The 14,533-nt window shown below is 40.9% G+C and overlaps 2 protein-coding genes across 2 annotated transcripts in view; both read left to right on the forward strand.

Moving 5' to 3' along the window:
• Positions 1-14,533, forward strand: part of LOC129759672 (GTPase-activating protein skywalker-like) — a 150,365-nt gene that overhangs the window by 2,273 nt on the left and 133,559 nt on the right. The window lies entirely within an intron of this gene.
• LOC129759671 (uncharacterized) lies at positions 2,372-8,375 on the forward strand. The gene is made up of 6 exons (XM_055757180.1): positions 2,372-2,632; positions 2,696-2,769; positions 2,828-2,902; positions 2,960-8,137; positions 8,196-8,270; positions 8,328-8,375. The coding sequence occupies exon 4, from the start codon at positions 3,055-3,057 to the stop codon at positions 7,699-7,701; it is 4,647 nt and encodes a 1,548-aa protein (XP_055613155.1). The 5' UTR covers positions 2,372-2,632; positions 2,696-2,769; positions 2,828-2,902; positions 2,960-3,054; the 3' UTR covers positions 7,702-8,137; positions 8,196-8,270; positions 8,328-8,375.

The raw sequence follows: 14,533 nt of genomic DNA on the forward strand, positions 1-14,533 counted from the left end.
TAGGAATTCGTAATGGGCTTTGTAGGTGCCCGACATTGTTCTTAGGGTTTAATTTTTTTCAAACTTTCCTAGCGCCAATCTAGAAATTCACGAGCTTTCTCGGGTCCTGTCACGTAGTTAATTGCGTTCGGTGAAAAATTGGTTTCAAACTGGTTGAACCGTGAAGCCATTTCAAATTTAAACGTGATTTATTTTAAACCATCACATCTCTTGTAGATACAGTTCAATTTATATATTGACTTATAACAAATGTGTACCAAATAGTTGATGTATTTGAATTAAAGAATTTAAATAAAATTCTGAATTTTTGGAGACAAAAGGTGATACGGTCAAAATTTGAAATCGGTGAAATCGTTTATTTAAAAAATCAAATTAAATTTCTTTTTCAAGTTTAATTAGTATGAAATTCAGGAAAAATATTCAGTTAGGCTTCCGCTTTTCCAAATCCGAATTGCCGGGCCTTACGCTTAACCCCTGCCATCAGATTTTGTACAGCCAGAAAGCCAGTTTTCCTTGAACTGCTGCTCGTCCTTATAGCAGTTTTTTGGTCTTCTTTAGGTTCCGCTTGACAATAGCCCAGTATTTCTCAATTGGGCGGAGCTCTGGCGTGTTGGCAGGGTTCTTGTCCTTGGGAACCACCTGCACGTTGTTGGCGGCGTACCACTCTATGACCTTTTTACCGTAATGGCAAGATGCCAAATCCGGCCAAAACAGTACGGAACAACCGTGTTTCTTCAGGAAAGGCAGGAAACACTCTTTTACGTAAATTTCATGGTTGACAATCCCGGAAGCTATGAAAATGCTGCTTTTCAAGCCACAGGTACAGATGGCTTGCCAAACCATATGTTTCTTCGCGAACTTTGACAGTTTCATGTGCTTGAAAATTTCTGCTACCTTTCCCCTTCCTTTTGCCGTGTAAAACTCCTGTCCCGGAAGCTGATTGTAGTCGGTTTTGACGTAGGTTTCGTCGTCCATTACCACGCAGAACTTCGTCAGCATCGTCGTGTACAGCTTCCGGGATCGCGCTTTGGCCGTCGTATTTTGTTTATCATCGCGATTTGGAGTCACTACCTTCTTGTAAGTCGATAGTCCGGTTCATTTTTTGGCTAGATGCGCGGTTGTAGACGATACACCCAGCTTATTTGAGGCATCTCGGAGAGAGAGGTTAGGGTTTCGCTTGAAACTACCGGCAACTCTCTTTGTGGTCTCAGCGGCTTCCGGTTTTCGATTTCCCCTTGATCCAGACTTCCTGGCTGTCGACAAACGTTCCCAAAACACTTTAATTTCATTTGTAACGGTTGATTTGGCAACTTTTAGCGATTTTGCCAGCTTTGCGTGCGAGTAGCTCGGATTTTCGCGATGCGCGAGCAAAATTTTGATACGCTGCGCTTCTTCTTTTGACAACTAAAGGGTGAATTCCAAAATCAAAATAGGAGCAACATTCTACACACACACACCTTCAAAATGAGGGATGTTCAGCTTTTTAAATGCAAAATTGAAAGAAATACGTCAAGTTGATATTGACCAAATTTTTACCGTATCACCCTTTAATTCGATAACTATTCGAGCACATGGAACCAATTTGGAATGAAGGGCTATTTGGATATGGGAAAAGATTCTATGATTGTTTGAGACCCCTTCCTACTTGAATTGGAAGGATAGGAAGAAGGGAGGGAGCCCATACAATATTTGCTATTTTCGAAAACTGATCAAGCGAGGGAAATCAAATTTGGATTGCGAGGGTATTTGGGTGAACGTCATTTTCACAAGATGATTTGAAGCCCTTCCCACGTTTCATTGGGGAAATAGAAAGGGGAAAGGGGGCTCCCATACCATTTTTTGCATAACTAGAGGAATAATCTAGCAAATAGAACTAAATTTGGCATGGAAGGATATTTGGATACGGAAAAAGATCCTATATGGTTCTTTGAGACCCCTCTCATTCTTCCATTGAGTAAGATAGAAAGAGGAGACGGGTGCCCCATACATTTTTGTGCATATCTATAGAATTAGTCATACGAAAGAAACCAACTCAACACATTAAGGACCGCTAAGAAATCTTAGGCCGAAAACACCAAATTTGGCATTCAATATCTCAGAAACGACTGGACCAAATGTTGCTATCTACTATGCTAAATCTACTAATTTTGCAACTTTGAGTTATCGAAAGTGCTGTACACAATAGTGCAGAATAAAGTTTCTCCATAAAATGTATCACTTATGCTTCTCAGTGAAGCGCACTTGCTTCAAGCGAAAAATCGAGATATCTCGTATTTGGTCCTCAATGTGTTAAGTAGAGGGGGGTATTTGGGATGGAAACATATGTATTTCTATGCTCATTTAGGAACCCTCGCTGTTAGTAGAACTGGCAACCTTGGTACGGGATCGGACAAACGTCAACGCGTTGGCGCCGAAAAAGAATTGTCATTGTTAGAAAATTGATCGAAACTGCGACACATTTTTTCTTGACCTGGCAGTTAGTTAGTTTGAAGTGAATTGTTTTTAGCGAAAACAGTATGTATTTGATCATTAGTTATTTGATCATTCTTTAATGTATTTTGTTATAGTAGGTGGAATCTATTTTGCTAGTTGCGCGTGATTTGAGTGCTCGCAGATTTGTGAGTCGGAAGAGGTTAGGTGATAGAAATTCCTTACTGCGCAATTTGCCACTAAAATATTGTATTTCCTTTGATAGTTTGAGTGACCGTTCGATTGTTCCGGTTAGGTGTACCGGGTTGAGCTCAATTAGAGCGGTAGGAAAGAAAAAGCGTAAGTACGCAAGAATACTTGTTTGTACCCGATGATAAATATGATTTTCGTCCATTAGCTTCAAATAGCCGGTGATATCCGATGGTTTAGGGTTGCCAGAGCTAGAGCTTAGGGTAAACGGCGAAACTTATTTGTAAGTTCATAAAAGATTGTTTACATTATCACCATTTAATAATAAATGTATTTACAGTCGAGTTCGTTCGCATACAACGTACTACGGAACAGTTTTTATTTCCCACAAATCTCGAAAATAAAGCTGCAACGAGCAACCTAAACCTGGAACCGATGATGGAAGGCCCTACCGGAGAGCTGTTCAACTGCGTGACATGTCGCCGCCCGGATTCAGCGCAGAGCATGGTCGCTTGTGACGAGTGTTCGCAATGGCAACATTATGGATGCGCCGGTGTTACGGCTACCATAGCCGATCGAAGCTGGCTCTGCTGCAGATGCGTAGCTAGTCACAACGCAGTTAATTCGACTCAAACCGGCAACATAAACTCGCCCGAAGCACACACAACGTTTGCTTCAGCTCGCGCCGCTGAACGTCATGATAATACCACCGGTCCAATAAGAGGGAGACAGGACGATCCAAATTTCGGAAGACTTCAATCCTCGTCTAATTCGAATGCCGGATCAGTCGTCTCAGTCAATGCTATTGCTCATCTTCGTTTAAGGCACCTGAAAGAGCAAAAGGATTTGGAGGATCAAAAAGCGGAACGGGATCGCGAGTTTCTTGCTAGAAAGCAGCAGCTAGAAGCAGAAATAGCTTTGGAAGAGCTCAATGAAGGATGTGATCGTAGCGTAGGAGGAAAAAGTCATCGAAGTATCGCCGGTTGGGTGGAACAACAATGCGGATTCGTGCATACTTCTACCCCAGTCCAGCAGAAACCCGAGACAGTGGCTCCAAGTGCGAACCCACATCCCGCCATCCAACAGCGAGAGGAGCGGCAAAGAATGCAAGCAATAATTCAATCAGGTCAACAGATTCAACCAAGCACTGCGCCAAAACAAGTAGAGATTCCAGTAAGAAATCCTCCCCCAGCTATAGCACCGGGCCCAAGGAGCAATTATCTTGATTCGAATCCACGTTTTCCGCCAGTGGCTCAGAATCCAGTTCCACCTGTACCAGTGAATCCGCTAACATTGCCACCGCCGAGCTCGTCGCAGTTCCCTGGATTTCCAGTGATGAATAACCCCTACGGGACGATGTATTTTCCAAATATTCCTGACATGCCGTCATCTGGTGCTGATTATCAGTTTGCGCACCCTCAGGGAGGAGTCTTTATCAACAACCCAGTCAGGCATCCGAACTTTGGTTTGAATGTACAGCCGTGTGCTTGGCAAGCATCCGAGCAGCACCCGCCTACAGTTCCACCAACAGTGTCAGCAGATTTGGGTAAAGGATTTCCTCATGCTACAGGTCGCATGATTACGCCACAGCAACTGGCGGCGCGTCAAGTTGTCTCTAGAGACCTCCCCCAGTTTTCCGGGGACCCACTCGAGTGGCCCATGTTCTTGAATGCATTTGAATCGACAACGGCCATGTGTGGCATACAACCCGACGAGAACCTCGCTAGGCTACAGAAGAGTCTTGTTGGTAGCGCTCGCGAAAAGGTTCAGAATATTCTAACGCTGCCGGATGCAATCCCGGAAATTATCGACATCCTACGAGCCGAGTGTGGAAGGCCAGACCAAATTGTATACTGTCTGCTATCCAAGATCCGGAAAACCGCTCAGCCGTCTGTGACGAAATTGGAGACGCTTGTGACGTTCGGCAGAGAGGTACGCAACATGGTGACGTACATGCAGTCAGCGAAACTGAACACCCATTTGGACAATCCACTCTTGCTGGCAGAGCTTGTTGCTAAGCTTCCACCCGACTTGCAGCTACAATGGGGTATGAAGTTAGCAGCTCTTCCGGAACCATCGCTTGGTGATTTCTGTGCGTTTGTGTCGGTTTATCGAACAGCGGCATGCAAGGTGAAATTGACGTCGGATGTTGGTCTGAATGAAAAAGCCACAAAAGGTGTTGTGAGAAAGGAGAAGCCAGTTTATTTGAACGCACATTCCGCCTCCGTGTCCTCAGCGCCTGGACCACCGCCTTCGAAAGTTAATCCGGAGCTAAAGCCGTGCCTGATGTGCAAAAGTACAACGCACAGAGTCCGAACTTGTAAGCAGTTCGAAACGTTGCCGCTCGAAGAGAAGCTGAGGTTCATCAGTGAAACGGGAATGTGTAGGCGTTGTCTGGCGCCGCATGGAAGGTGGCCTTGCCGAAACAAGCAGCCTTGCGGGATCAATGGATGCCCTGAGCCCCACCATAAACTGCTACATCCAGGAAGTTGTTCGACTCTCAAGAGTCAAGGATCGGAATCTTCTGTATCGGTAACTGCCCATCATCAACACCAGCAAGGCACCACATTCTTCAAAATACTTCCGGTGACTCTTCACGCGAACGGGAAGTCGGTGTCCACATTTGCTTTTCTGGACGACGGATCCGACCTGACGCTGGTCGAAGACGAACTTATCGACGAACTGGGCTTGGTGGGCGAAAGAATTCCGCTTTGCTTGCAGTGGACTAGTAACGTCACGAGAAGTGAGAGTAACTCTCGTAAGGTCGAGATAGGTATCTCAGGTGCATCGAACAATCGCATCCATCAGCTGGCGAACGTAAGAACCGTTGAGAGCTTGGAATTACCGAAGCAGAGCCTGGATTATGAAAGTCTCTCGAAGCAATTCCCCCATCTGAGTGGACTTCCCATCAGCAGCTACCGGACGGCCGTGCCACGAATTCTTATCGGTGTCGATAATGCCCAGCTCAACTTAGCTTTGAAGAAGAGGGAAAGATCCGGAGGAGAACCTATTGCTGCTAAATTTCGCCTCGGATGGGCAATATTCGGTGGAAGACGAGCACCTGAGACGATAGGTAGTGCTTTCGTTCATGTCTGCGAGAGCTCCAATAGCCGCGAGCTCCATGAACCGGTCCAGCAGTATCTTGAATTCGAAAACCTGGCGATATCCGGATTGAATCCACCCGAATCCGATGAAGATCGACGGGCCAGAAGATTGCTCGAAAAGACGACAGTTTGTATACCATCCGGAAAGTTCCGAACTGGATTGCTTTGGAAAAGCGATGAGCCGGTTTTTCCGAACTTTACCAAGGCAGTACGTCGACACAGTTGTTTTGAAAGGCGCTTGCTGAAAGATCCCGAACTGAAAACTAATATTGACAAACAAATCAACGATTATCTACACAAGGGGTACGTTCACAAAGCAACGTCAGACGAGCTCCGCAACAGTGACGACGGAAAGATTTGGCAGCTGCCAATCAGCGCAGTGCGACATCCGAGAAAGTTAACAAAAGTGCGTGTATTCTGGGATGCTGCGGCTACGTATGGAGGAATCTTTCTGAGCTCCCAGCTTTTGAAAGGTGCGGATTTGGTGAAGCCGCTTCTATCTGTCATCTGCCAATTCCGACAGAAACAGTATGCCATCGCTGGGGACATAAGGCAGATGTTCCAGTTGATTATTCGTCCGGCAGATAGAAACGCACAACGATATTTGTATCAGGAGAATTCAGAAGCTGCGCTCGATGTGAACATGGACGTCGCAACGTTCGGGGCAGCGTGCTCCCCGTGTTCAGCACAGTTAGCTAAGAATGGAAATGCCCAGGAACATAAAGATCGTTATCCGGAAGCTGCTGAAGCAATTGTTGACAACACATATGTTGACGATTTCCTTGCGAGCTGTGCCATTGAAGAGGCAACGAAACTGACTTTGGAAGTGAGTCTGGTCAACCGATCAGCTGGTTTGGAGATACCTAGTTGGCAGTCGCACTCCAAACACGTTCTGAAACGGGTTGGGGTGACTACTGGAGATAATTTTGTAGTCAACATGGAAAATTGCTCGCGGTGTGGTGGTCTACTCAACCGAATTGCTAACCTGTATCATTTTGCGCACCGCTTTAAGCGCTTCAAACGGGATCCTGTGGAATCTAGTAAGTCCTGTGGTGGTCTGAATCGTGATGATTATGTGTCGGCGGAAACAGCCATTTGGCGGGCTGTGCAGCGACAGTTGTTTGCAGGAGAAATTCAAGCGCTTAGAAGCAGTTCTGAGCTCTCATCGAAGCAGTGGAAGCGTATCGGCAAGGGAAGTGTCCTAGCGAAGCTATCACCGGTGATCGATGAGTCCGGTGTTCTCCGGATGGCGAGCGGAATCGACCCTCAAGCGGCTCATTATTCGTTAGACGTGCGAAATCCTGTGATAGTACCAAAAGATCATAATGTCACCACTCCTTTGATCCTGCGATTTTACCAAAGGTACGGCCATGCCAATATCGAGACGGTACTGATCGAGTACAAGCTACGTTACTACATTCCCCGGATGAGAGCCAGTTCGGAGAAGGCGATTAAGACTATCTTGCACCATCGAAGGCTAGACGATGAAGGACTGCGAACATTGCTCTCGGAAGCAGAATTGATAGCCAACGCCCACCCGCTGACGTTCGTGCCGCTGGAGGATCCCAAGGAAGAAGTGCTGACTCCAAATAATTTCCTTTGGCTAAGTTCCGGCGAGGACAGTAAACCACCAAGGGTACCAATCGACGATGTTACACCTTTTCGACCAAACTGGAAGGTTATTCAACACTTAACAAACCAGTTTTGGAAGCGCTGGGTGCAAGCTTACCTACCTACTATAGCCTGCAGGACGAAATTGTTCACGGAAACGCGGCCGCTGAAGGTCGGCGATCTAGTGGTCATCGTAGACGAGTCCGTGCGCAACGGATGGCTCCGAGGTAAAGTGGTGAGGACTTATCCAGGACGAGACGGACAAGTTCACAAGGTCGACGTGGAGACTTGCGACGGATCTACTCTTCAAAGGCCAGCGGTAAAGGTTGCTCTGTTGGACGTGCAGGAGGAGAGTAAAGTCGATTGACTACGACGTTACGGGTTGGGGTGTTAGTAGAACTGGCAACCTTGGTACGGGATCGGACAAACGTCAACGCGTTGGCGCCGAAAAAGAATTGTCATTGTTAGAAAATTGATCGAAACTGCGACACATTTTTTCTTGACCTGGCAGTTAGTTAGTTTGAAGTGAATTGTTTTTAGCGAAAACAGTATGTATTTGATCATTAGTTATTTGATCATTCTTTAATGTATTTTGTTATAGTAGGTGGAATCTATTTTGCTAGTTGCGCGTGATTTGAGTGCTCGCAGATTTGTGAGTCGGAAGAGGTTAGGTGATAGAAATTCCTTACTGCGCAATTTGCCACTAAAATATTGTATTTCCTTTGATAGTTTGAGTGACCGTTCGATTGTTCCGGTTAGGTGTACCGGGTTGAGCTCAATTAGAGCGGTAGGAAAGAAAAAGCGTAAGTACGCAAGAATACTTGTTTGTACCCGATGATAAATATGATTTTCGTCCATTAGCTTCAAATAGCCGGTGATATCCGATGGTTTAGGGTTGCCAGAGCTAGAGCTTAGGGTAAACGGCGAAACTTATTTGTAAGTTCATAAAAGATTGTTTACATTATCACCATTTAATAATAAATGTATTTACAGTCGAGTTCGTTCGCATACAACGTACTACGGAACAGTTTTTATTTCCCACACTCGCTCATTCCAGTGGGAGGATGAAAAGGGAAGAGGAGGGCTCTCATTTTTTTTTTTTTTTGCAAAACCCGGTTACATTTTAAGCAAATGGGGTCAAATGTTTCATAGGAAAGTACACTGAGGTTTTTTTTACCTAGCGCGGTTTTTTTACGCGGATTTTCGAATTAACACGGCTTTTTTTACACGGATTTCGCGAATAAACGCGGTTTTTGAGAGAAAATATTCTAAGAGTTTTTCAAAGGAAAACACTTAGAATCTTTTTGTAGTTGGGATAATCTTAGCTCTGAGACTAAGAGCTAAGAACGTGATGCATGAGACCTGAGACCTGAGAGTTGAGACCTGAGACCTGAGACATGAGACACGAGACATGAGACCTGAGACATGAGACCTAAGACTTGAGACCTGAAATATAAGACTCGAGATCTGAGACACGGGACATGAGACATGAGACCTGAGACTTGAGACCTGAGACCTGAGACATGAGACATGAGACCTGAGCCACGAGACATGAGACCTGAGACTTGATACCTGAGACTTGAGACCTGAAATACTAGACTCGAGATCTGAGACACGAGACATGAGACCTGAGACCTGAGACCTGAGGCCTGAGACCTGAGACCTGAGACCTGAGACCTGAGACCTGAGACCTGAGACCTGAGACATGAGACATGAGACATGAGACATGAGACATGAGACATGAGACCTGAGACTTGAGGCCTGAGACTAAGACATGAGAAATGAGACATGAGACCTGAGATCTGAGACACGAGACATGAGACCTGAGACCCGAGACTTGAGACCTGAGGCCTGAGACCTGAGACCTGAGACATGAGACACGAGACATGAGACATGAGACTTGAGACCTGAGACTTGAGACATGAGATCATGAGACATGAGACGATCTGAATTCCACACTGTCAAATACGCCTCACTATATTCTATTATTCCAATTATCTTATTGATTTTATTTTTTATCTTAAAAACTAGCTGACCCGGTGTGCATTGATTGCTACACCTTGCAAAAATAAATGTAATTTGTAAAAAAATATTGAAATTTATATTTTTTAAAGCATTTTTTTTAAATCAAACCTCATCATGGTTTAGAACCAACAATTTTCAAATGAAAGCTGCAGCTGGAGTACCGAATTGCAATTCAAAGGTGGTTTATAATATTTACTGAAGCTTGATCTCGAAACTTGTTTTTCAAGATCTGAAATTTGCGCTCTGTTTTTAAAGCTTCATAATGACTCAAATAATGTCAATATTAATGGATTTTCCACCTTTTTCCCAAAGTGGGAAGTTACGAACTTTCATAAAAACATTTGTCACATCTATTTTTGAGTTATGCCAAATATCCGTACGCAAAAAACCCTCTTTTACAATATGGTCCCTTCTTTGAAAAGCTCTTTATTAAAAACTTACATGGGAGTTCCCCCCTCCTTTCCAATTTTGTCCCCCACTGCTTGAAGAAGGTAGGCTGATTTACCTGGCTCAAGTTTACATAAATTTCTAATTAAAAGAAAAAGATTCGCATATCGGAATTTATTGCAAATTGTACTTTATGGAAATAGAATTTTGAAAACCGATCAATAGCGTGAATCGGGATAGTTTTTTGAGTATATTCCAAAAATTCTGTATTATGAGCACTTGCAGACCCTGATTAGCTTTATATGATGTATTTTTTTGGAGTTTAAAAAAAAAGCTATCGAAATTTGAAGAAAAAAAAACCAAGAAAAGGATTTTTAATAAACATTTTCAAACAGCTTTTTTCACCATCCTCGCCCTTCAAAGCAGTTTGAATATCTATCCTTTTAACGCCAAAATTATGTTTAAAAAATGTTTCGCCATATGCCAAACCCGTGGATATGAGCTTGTAGTTTTCCCAACAAACAACACTTATCATGGCATGAAAATTATCGATTTTATACAGTGCAAATTTCTTTTTTAATAAATTTATTAAAGCAAGATATTACAGTTGCATCACTTAATAATTTCTCCGCGTTTTTTATTTTCTCTTTAAAAGTCAAATATTCAAAAATATTGGCAAAAACAAATTTCTAAGTTAACATTTGTTTCGTTTATTGGGGCAAGTGTGAATGCAAAGCTTATTTTCAGATGCGTCAGAGTAATGGCTTAAAATGGATTTAATACGCATATTTGTTTGTTTGTTTTATTAAGTTTCATTGATATATCTGCAGAATTCCAGCAGTAGAAATTTATGTTTGTTATTCCACTTTTAACGAATGCTGTTCAAAGCAAATGACCATCTTTTACAAAGACATTTAAGAATTTTAAATATCCGCTTTAGTTTCAACATTCGGAATACCCCTTCTGGTCTTTCCAACATATTGAATCATTTTGAAGATGAATTTCTTAAAAGTTCGACGTTTGCCCTTGCCCCACCGTGTAAGTTGACAGGAGGGAATATTGTTTTGAACACTTTAAAATTCTCATTAAATTTCTCATGAAAATTTTGCTTCCAGTTGAATATCAGTTCTAAAGTCTCATTTTTCAAAAAAGAAGCGGATCGAAAGTCTCTTTTATGCAGCCATGTAACACAAAAACACTTTTCATGTCAAGTACGTACTCGAATTGGTATGTAAGCAAAAAGTACGATGTTTTTTTTCAGAATTATTTAAAATAAAAAGCTCCCATTTTCATTTCTAAATTCGTTTCAGTTGTGTATTTGGGCCGAAGTAACAATTTTGAGAAGAAAATATATTTTTTTTTAATTTTTTGTAACAGAGAACAGAGTGTTCCTTGAATTAAAATTCTTTCGGAAAATGAATTCCCTCACTTTTGGTCAATAAAAATCAGTTTATTTCACTGATACCTTTCACTTATGAACCTGTCAGTAATATCTTATCTAATTTGAAGAAAAGACTCTTGATCATTTCATGTGTCGGATCGGATTGTTTTATCTTCTTTTTCAGTTATGTACATTTTTACATGTTCAACAAAATGTTTCCGATCTACCTCTGTAGAAAACATCTTATTCATATTTCTGTTATCAATATGATTCAAAAATAACCTTGTAGGCAAAATGGGTTAAAAGTTGTATGTAAATTCTTAACTTTCAGTATTTTTTTTTTCAATTGTCCGCAAAGTCCGCATTATTTCATTAGCATCAGAACTAAATTCATATTTTTTAGACAACAAATGCTATATGGACAACAAATATGGAAGTATTTTTGCAAATCTTTCAATTACTTTTGATTCGATTGATAAAATACCAATCCTATCACATTTAGGCGTCTTTATTTCCACGTGCTGTGTACAACTAAGCAAGAAAAAACATATCTAGGTTGCATATCGCCCCACGTGCAAACGAAATATATAGGTACTTGGTTGAGAAACAGGCGCCTAATTGTTAAATTTTTCCAGCGATCAATGAACAGTATGCTTTGGTTACTATCCACTTGCGACGACGTTTGCTTGGCCATAGAGGCTAAAGACAAACTCCTCAAAGAAAAGAAAATCTCTAAAAATGAATTTTTCAATTTCAGATTTTTGGCAAAAAAATGTGAATGTTTTATTCGATCGGCAAAATGTCAATCTGGATCACATCTAGGCGTCATTCATAACCATGTGCTGTACAAATGAGCTAGGAATGAAGTAGAAAAAAAATCACATCAAGGCTTCATATCGCCACCCCTTGCATTGAAAATATGCTTGGTAGAGAAATTCGCGCCAAAATATTCCCACTGATCAGTATGCTATGCCATGGTTACTATCCTCTCGCGACGTTGACTTGCGACGCCTCGACCATGGAGACGAAAAACAAATTTTGAATTAACGAGGTTATTTTTACACGGATTTTCGAATTAACGCGGTTTTTTTACGCGGATTTTCGAATGAACGCAGTTTTTTTTACGCGGATTTTTTACGCGGTACGAAACCCCCGCGTAATAAAAAACCTCAGTGTATATTGAAATGAGAATTTTAGACTTCTCCATTCTTTTCAGTGGGGAGACAGAAAACCGGGAGAGGTGCACCCATACTTTTATCTAATAACTCGAGAAATGATGTGAGTGAATTCTACATAGAAAGAATTTGAGTTCGAGAAATATTTTCTTGATTATAAAACAAAGGAGCTCTTTAAGTTTTTTTTTTTAATAATTTGGAAACTGATCAAGCAAATTGAAATAAATTTGGAATGGGAGAGCAATTTTATACAAGTAAATTTTTTTTGCAGAATTTAGTAACATATAAATTAATAAATACGGTGTATTGATTTCAGACACAAAATAATGATTGCAAAACAAATTTTAGGTCAGGGTTTGAGAATAGAAAAAGTCATTTGAGAAAATTAGAATTAATCTTTTCTGTATTGTAATTCGAAAATTACAACTTTCATTTCAATGCGCAATGGGTTGAATGATGTTGAAATTTAATTTTAAAATAATGACTTGAAAACTTTAAATTCAAATTACTCTCAAAATTTGCATCAATTTTACAAGGTGTAGCAGAGTACATCGGGTCAGCTAGTTGGACATAAATTATAAAAAATCGTGCAAACTGAGAGTAGCCTTCTAGCTAGACCCCATCGAAGGTTCCGTTCGGAGTTTAAGGGAGCTGCAAAATAAACCATTGTAGTGCATTTTTAACCGTTTTACAACGCCTTGTAAAAATCAGTTCAGTAGTTTCTGAGATATTAGGCTCAAGATCTGGCATTCCCACCTTTTTTCTCGACGGTTATTTCTGCACCATAAAACGGGGTAACTTTGATCACCGGGGTAACTTTCACCAACATTGAATTTTTCCACAATATCACCAATAACTCAGTCTATAGTTAGAATTTTTGAAAACTGTTTTCTACGTTTGAAAGCCTATTAATTGAGTATCAAATAAGCAAAATTTTGTTTGTATTCGAAATTATTTTCTGTTGGTAAAAATGGAATTTCAAAATCTTAAAATATCTGTTTTTTCCAAGGCTCGCAAACAAACAGCTCTCCTGATGATACCAAAAAGCATTTAGAAGCAAATGGGTTAATGAATTTGAAAGAAAAACTTTTTTTTCTTTGTATATGTATAGTTATAGTTTAATGAAAAATTTTCGATATTTAAAAAATAAGGACATTTTTCAAGAGTAAGCCCGTATTAGACAAATGGATAGGAACCCTCTCAAATGGTTAAATTTAAAGAATAAATTAAAATGGATTAATGGGAGGGCCTAGGGGAATGTGTGAAGGTAAAATTGCTTTTGTATTTTTAAGCTAAAACTATTTAGCAATTATTATAATTTTTGCCCCTAAATGTATGAAGCATCATTGTTCTGTTTTCGATTATAAATGTTTTAAAAACAAATCGCTGAAAAGCAGGCATGTCAAACTGGGAGTTTGCGGGCCGCATACGGCCCGCGGCCTTGTTCAATGCGACCAGCATAGCCCAGATGGCAGCAACGTTACACGATTTGTCTATGTATCGTGTGATCAACATCTTTTAAATAAGTGGTCGTGAATCTCGTTTTTAAGCTTTTTCCCTCAGATTTAAGCTTTTTTTGAGCATAGGAGACGAAAGCTTAAATCTGATGAAAAAAGCTTAAATCTGTCAAAACGAGGGGAAAAAAAGGGAAATCTGAGAGATGTGCTCCATACGGTTTGAATAGCGTTGCCGCCGCCTGGCGTAGCCCTGTCTTAAATTATCACAAAATTCCCTACTTCACAGAAGTACGCTGGCTTTCCTGCCACAAAATTTTAAAAAGATTTTTTTTGCTACGAGAGGAAATAATATTATTTTTGGAAATGAAAGATTTTTAATGCAGCCCGCACACTTAAACGAGTTTGACATGCCTGTTGAAAAGCAAGCTAAAATTGATAAACTAGCATTTAGAAATATTATGAAGATGTTTTGTATCCTGATGATCAAGAAAATTCGTCAAAACTGTCAAAAGAGAAACTGATGAATGTCACCCCAAAGCGTCAAATTCTGTACAGAGACCAAATAGATTTTTAAATCAAATTTTAAGTAGTCTTATAAATTTCTGCAACCATGTTCTACGTTCATAGGAGTCCAGTACTGGTTTTAAAAATATGAAACATGCCCGGTTCCCCTTAACAAAATAATTACCAAATCGAAAAATATTGAAAAACGTGATCAATCTTACCCCGGATTACGGTAACCAAAACAGACGTTGGTATTTTGAATGTTAATTG

The sequence above is a fragment of the Uranotaenia lowii genome, unplaced genomic scaffold (genome assembly GCF_029784155.1).
Source record: "Uranotaenia lowii strain MFRU-FL unplaced genomic scaffold, ASM2978415v1 HiC_scaffold_24, whole genome shotgun sequence".
Taxonomy (NCBI): domain Eukaryota; kingdom Metazoa; phylum Arthropoda; class Insecta; order Diptera; family Culicidae; genus Uranotaenia; species Uranotaenia lowii.

What these genes read in the sequence shown, in the direction of transcription:
- LOC129759671 (XM_055757180.1), top strand. Translation starts at nt 3,055, where the DNA reads ATGATGGAAGGCCCTACCGGAGAGCTGTTCAACTGCGTGACATGTCGC.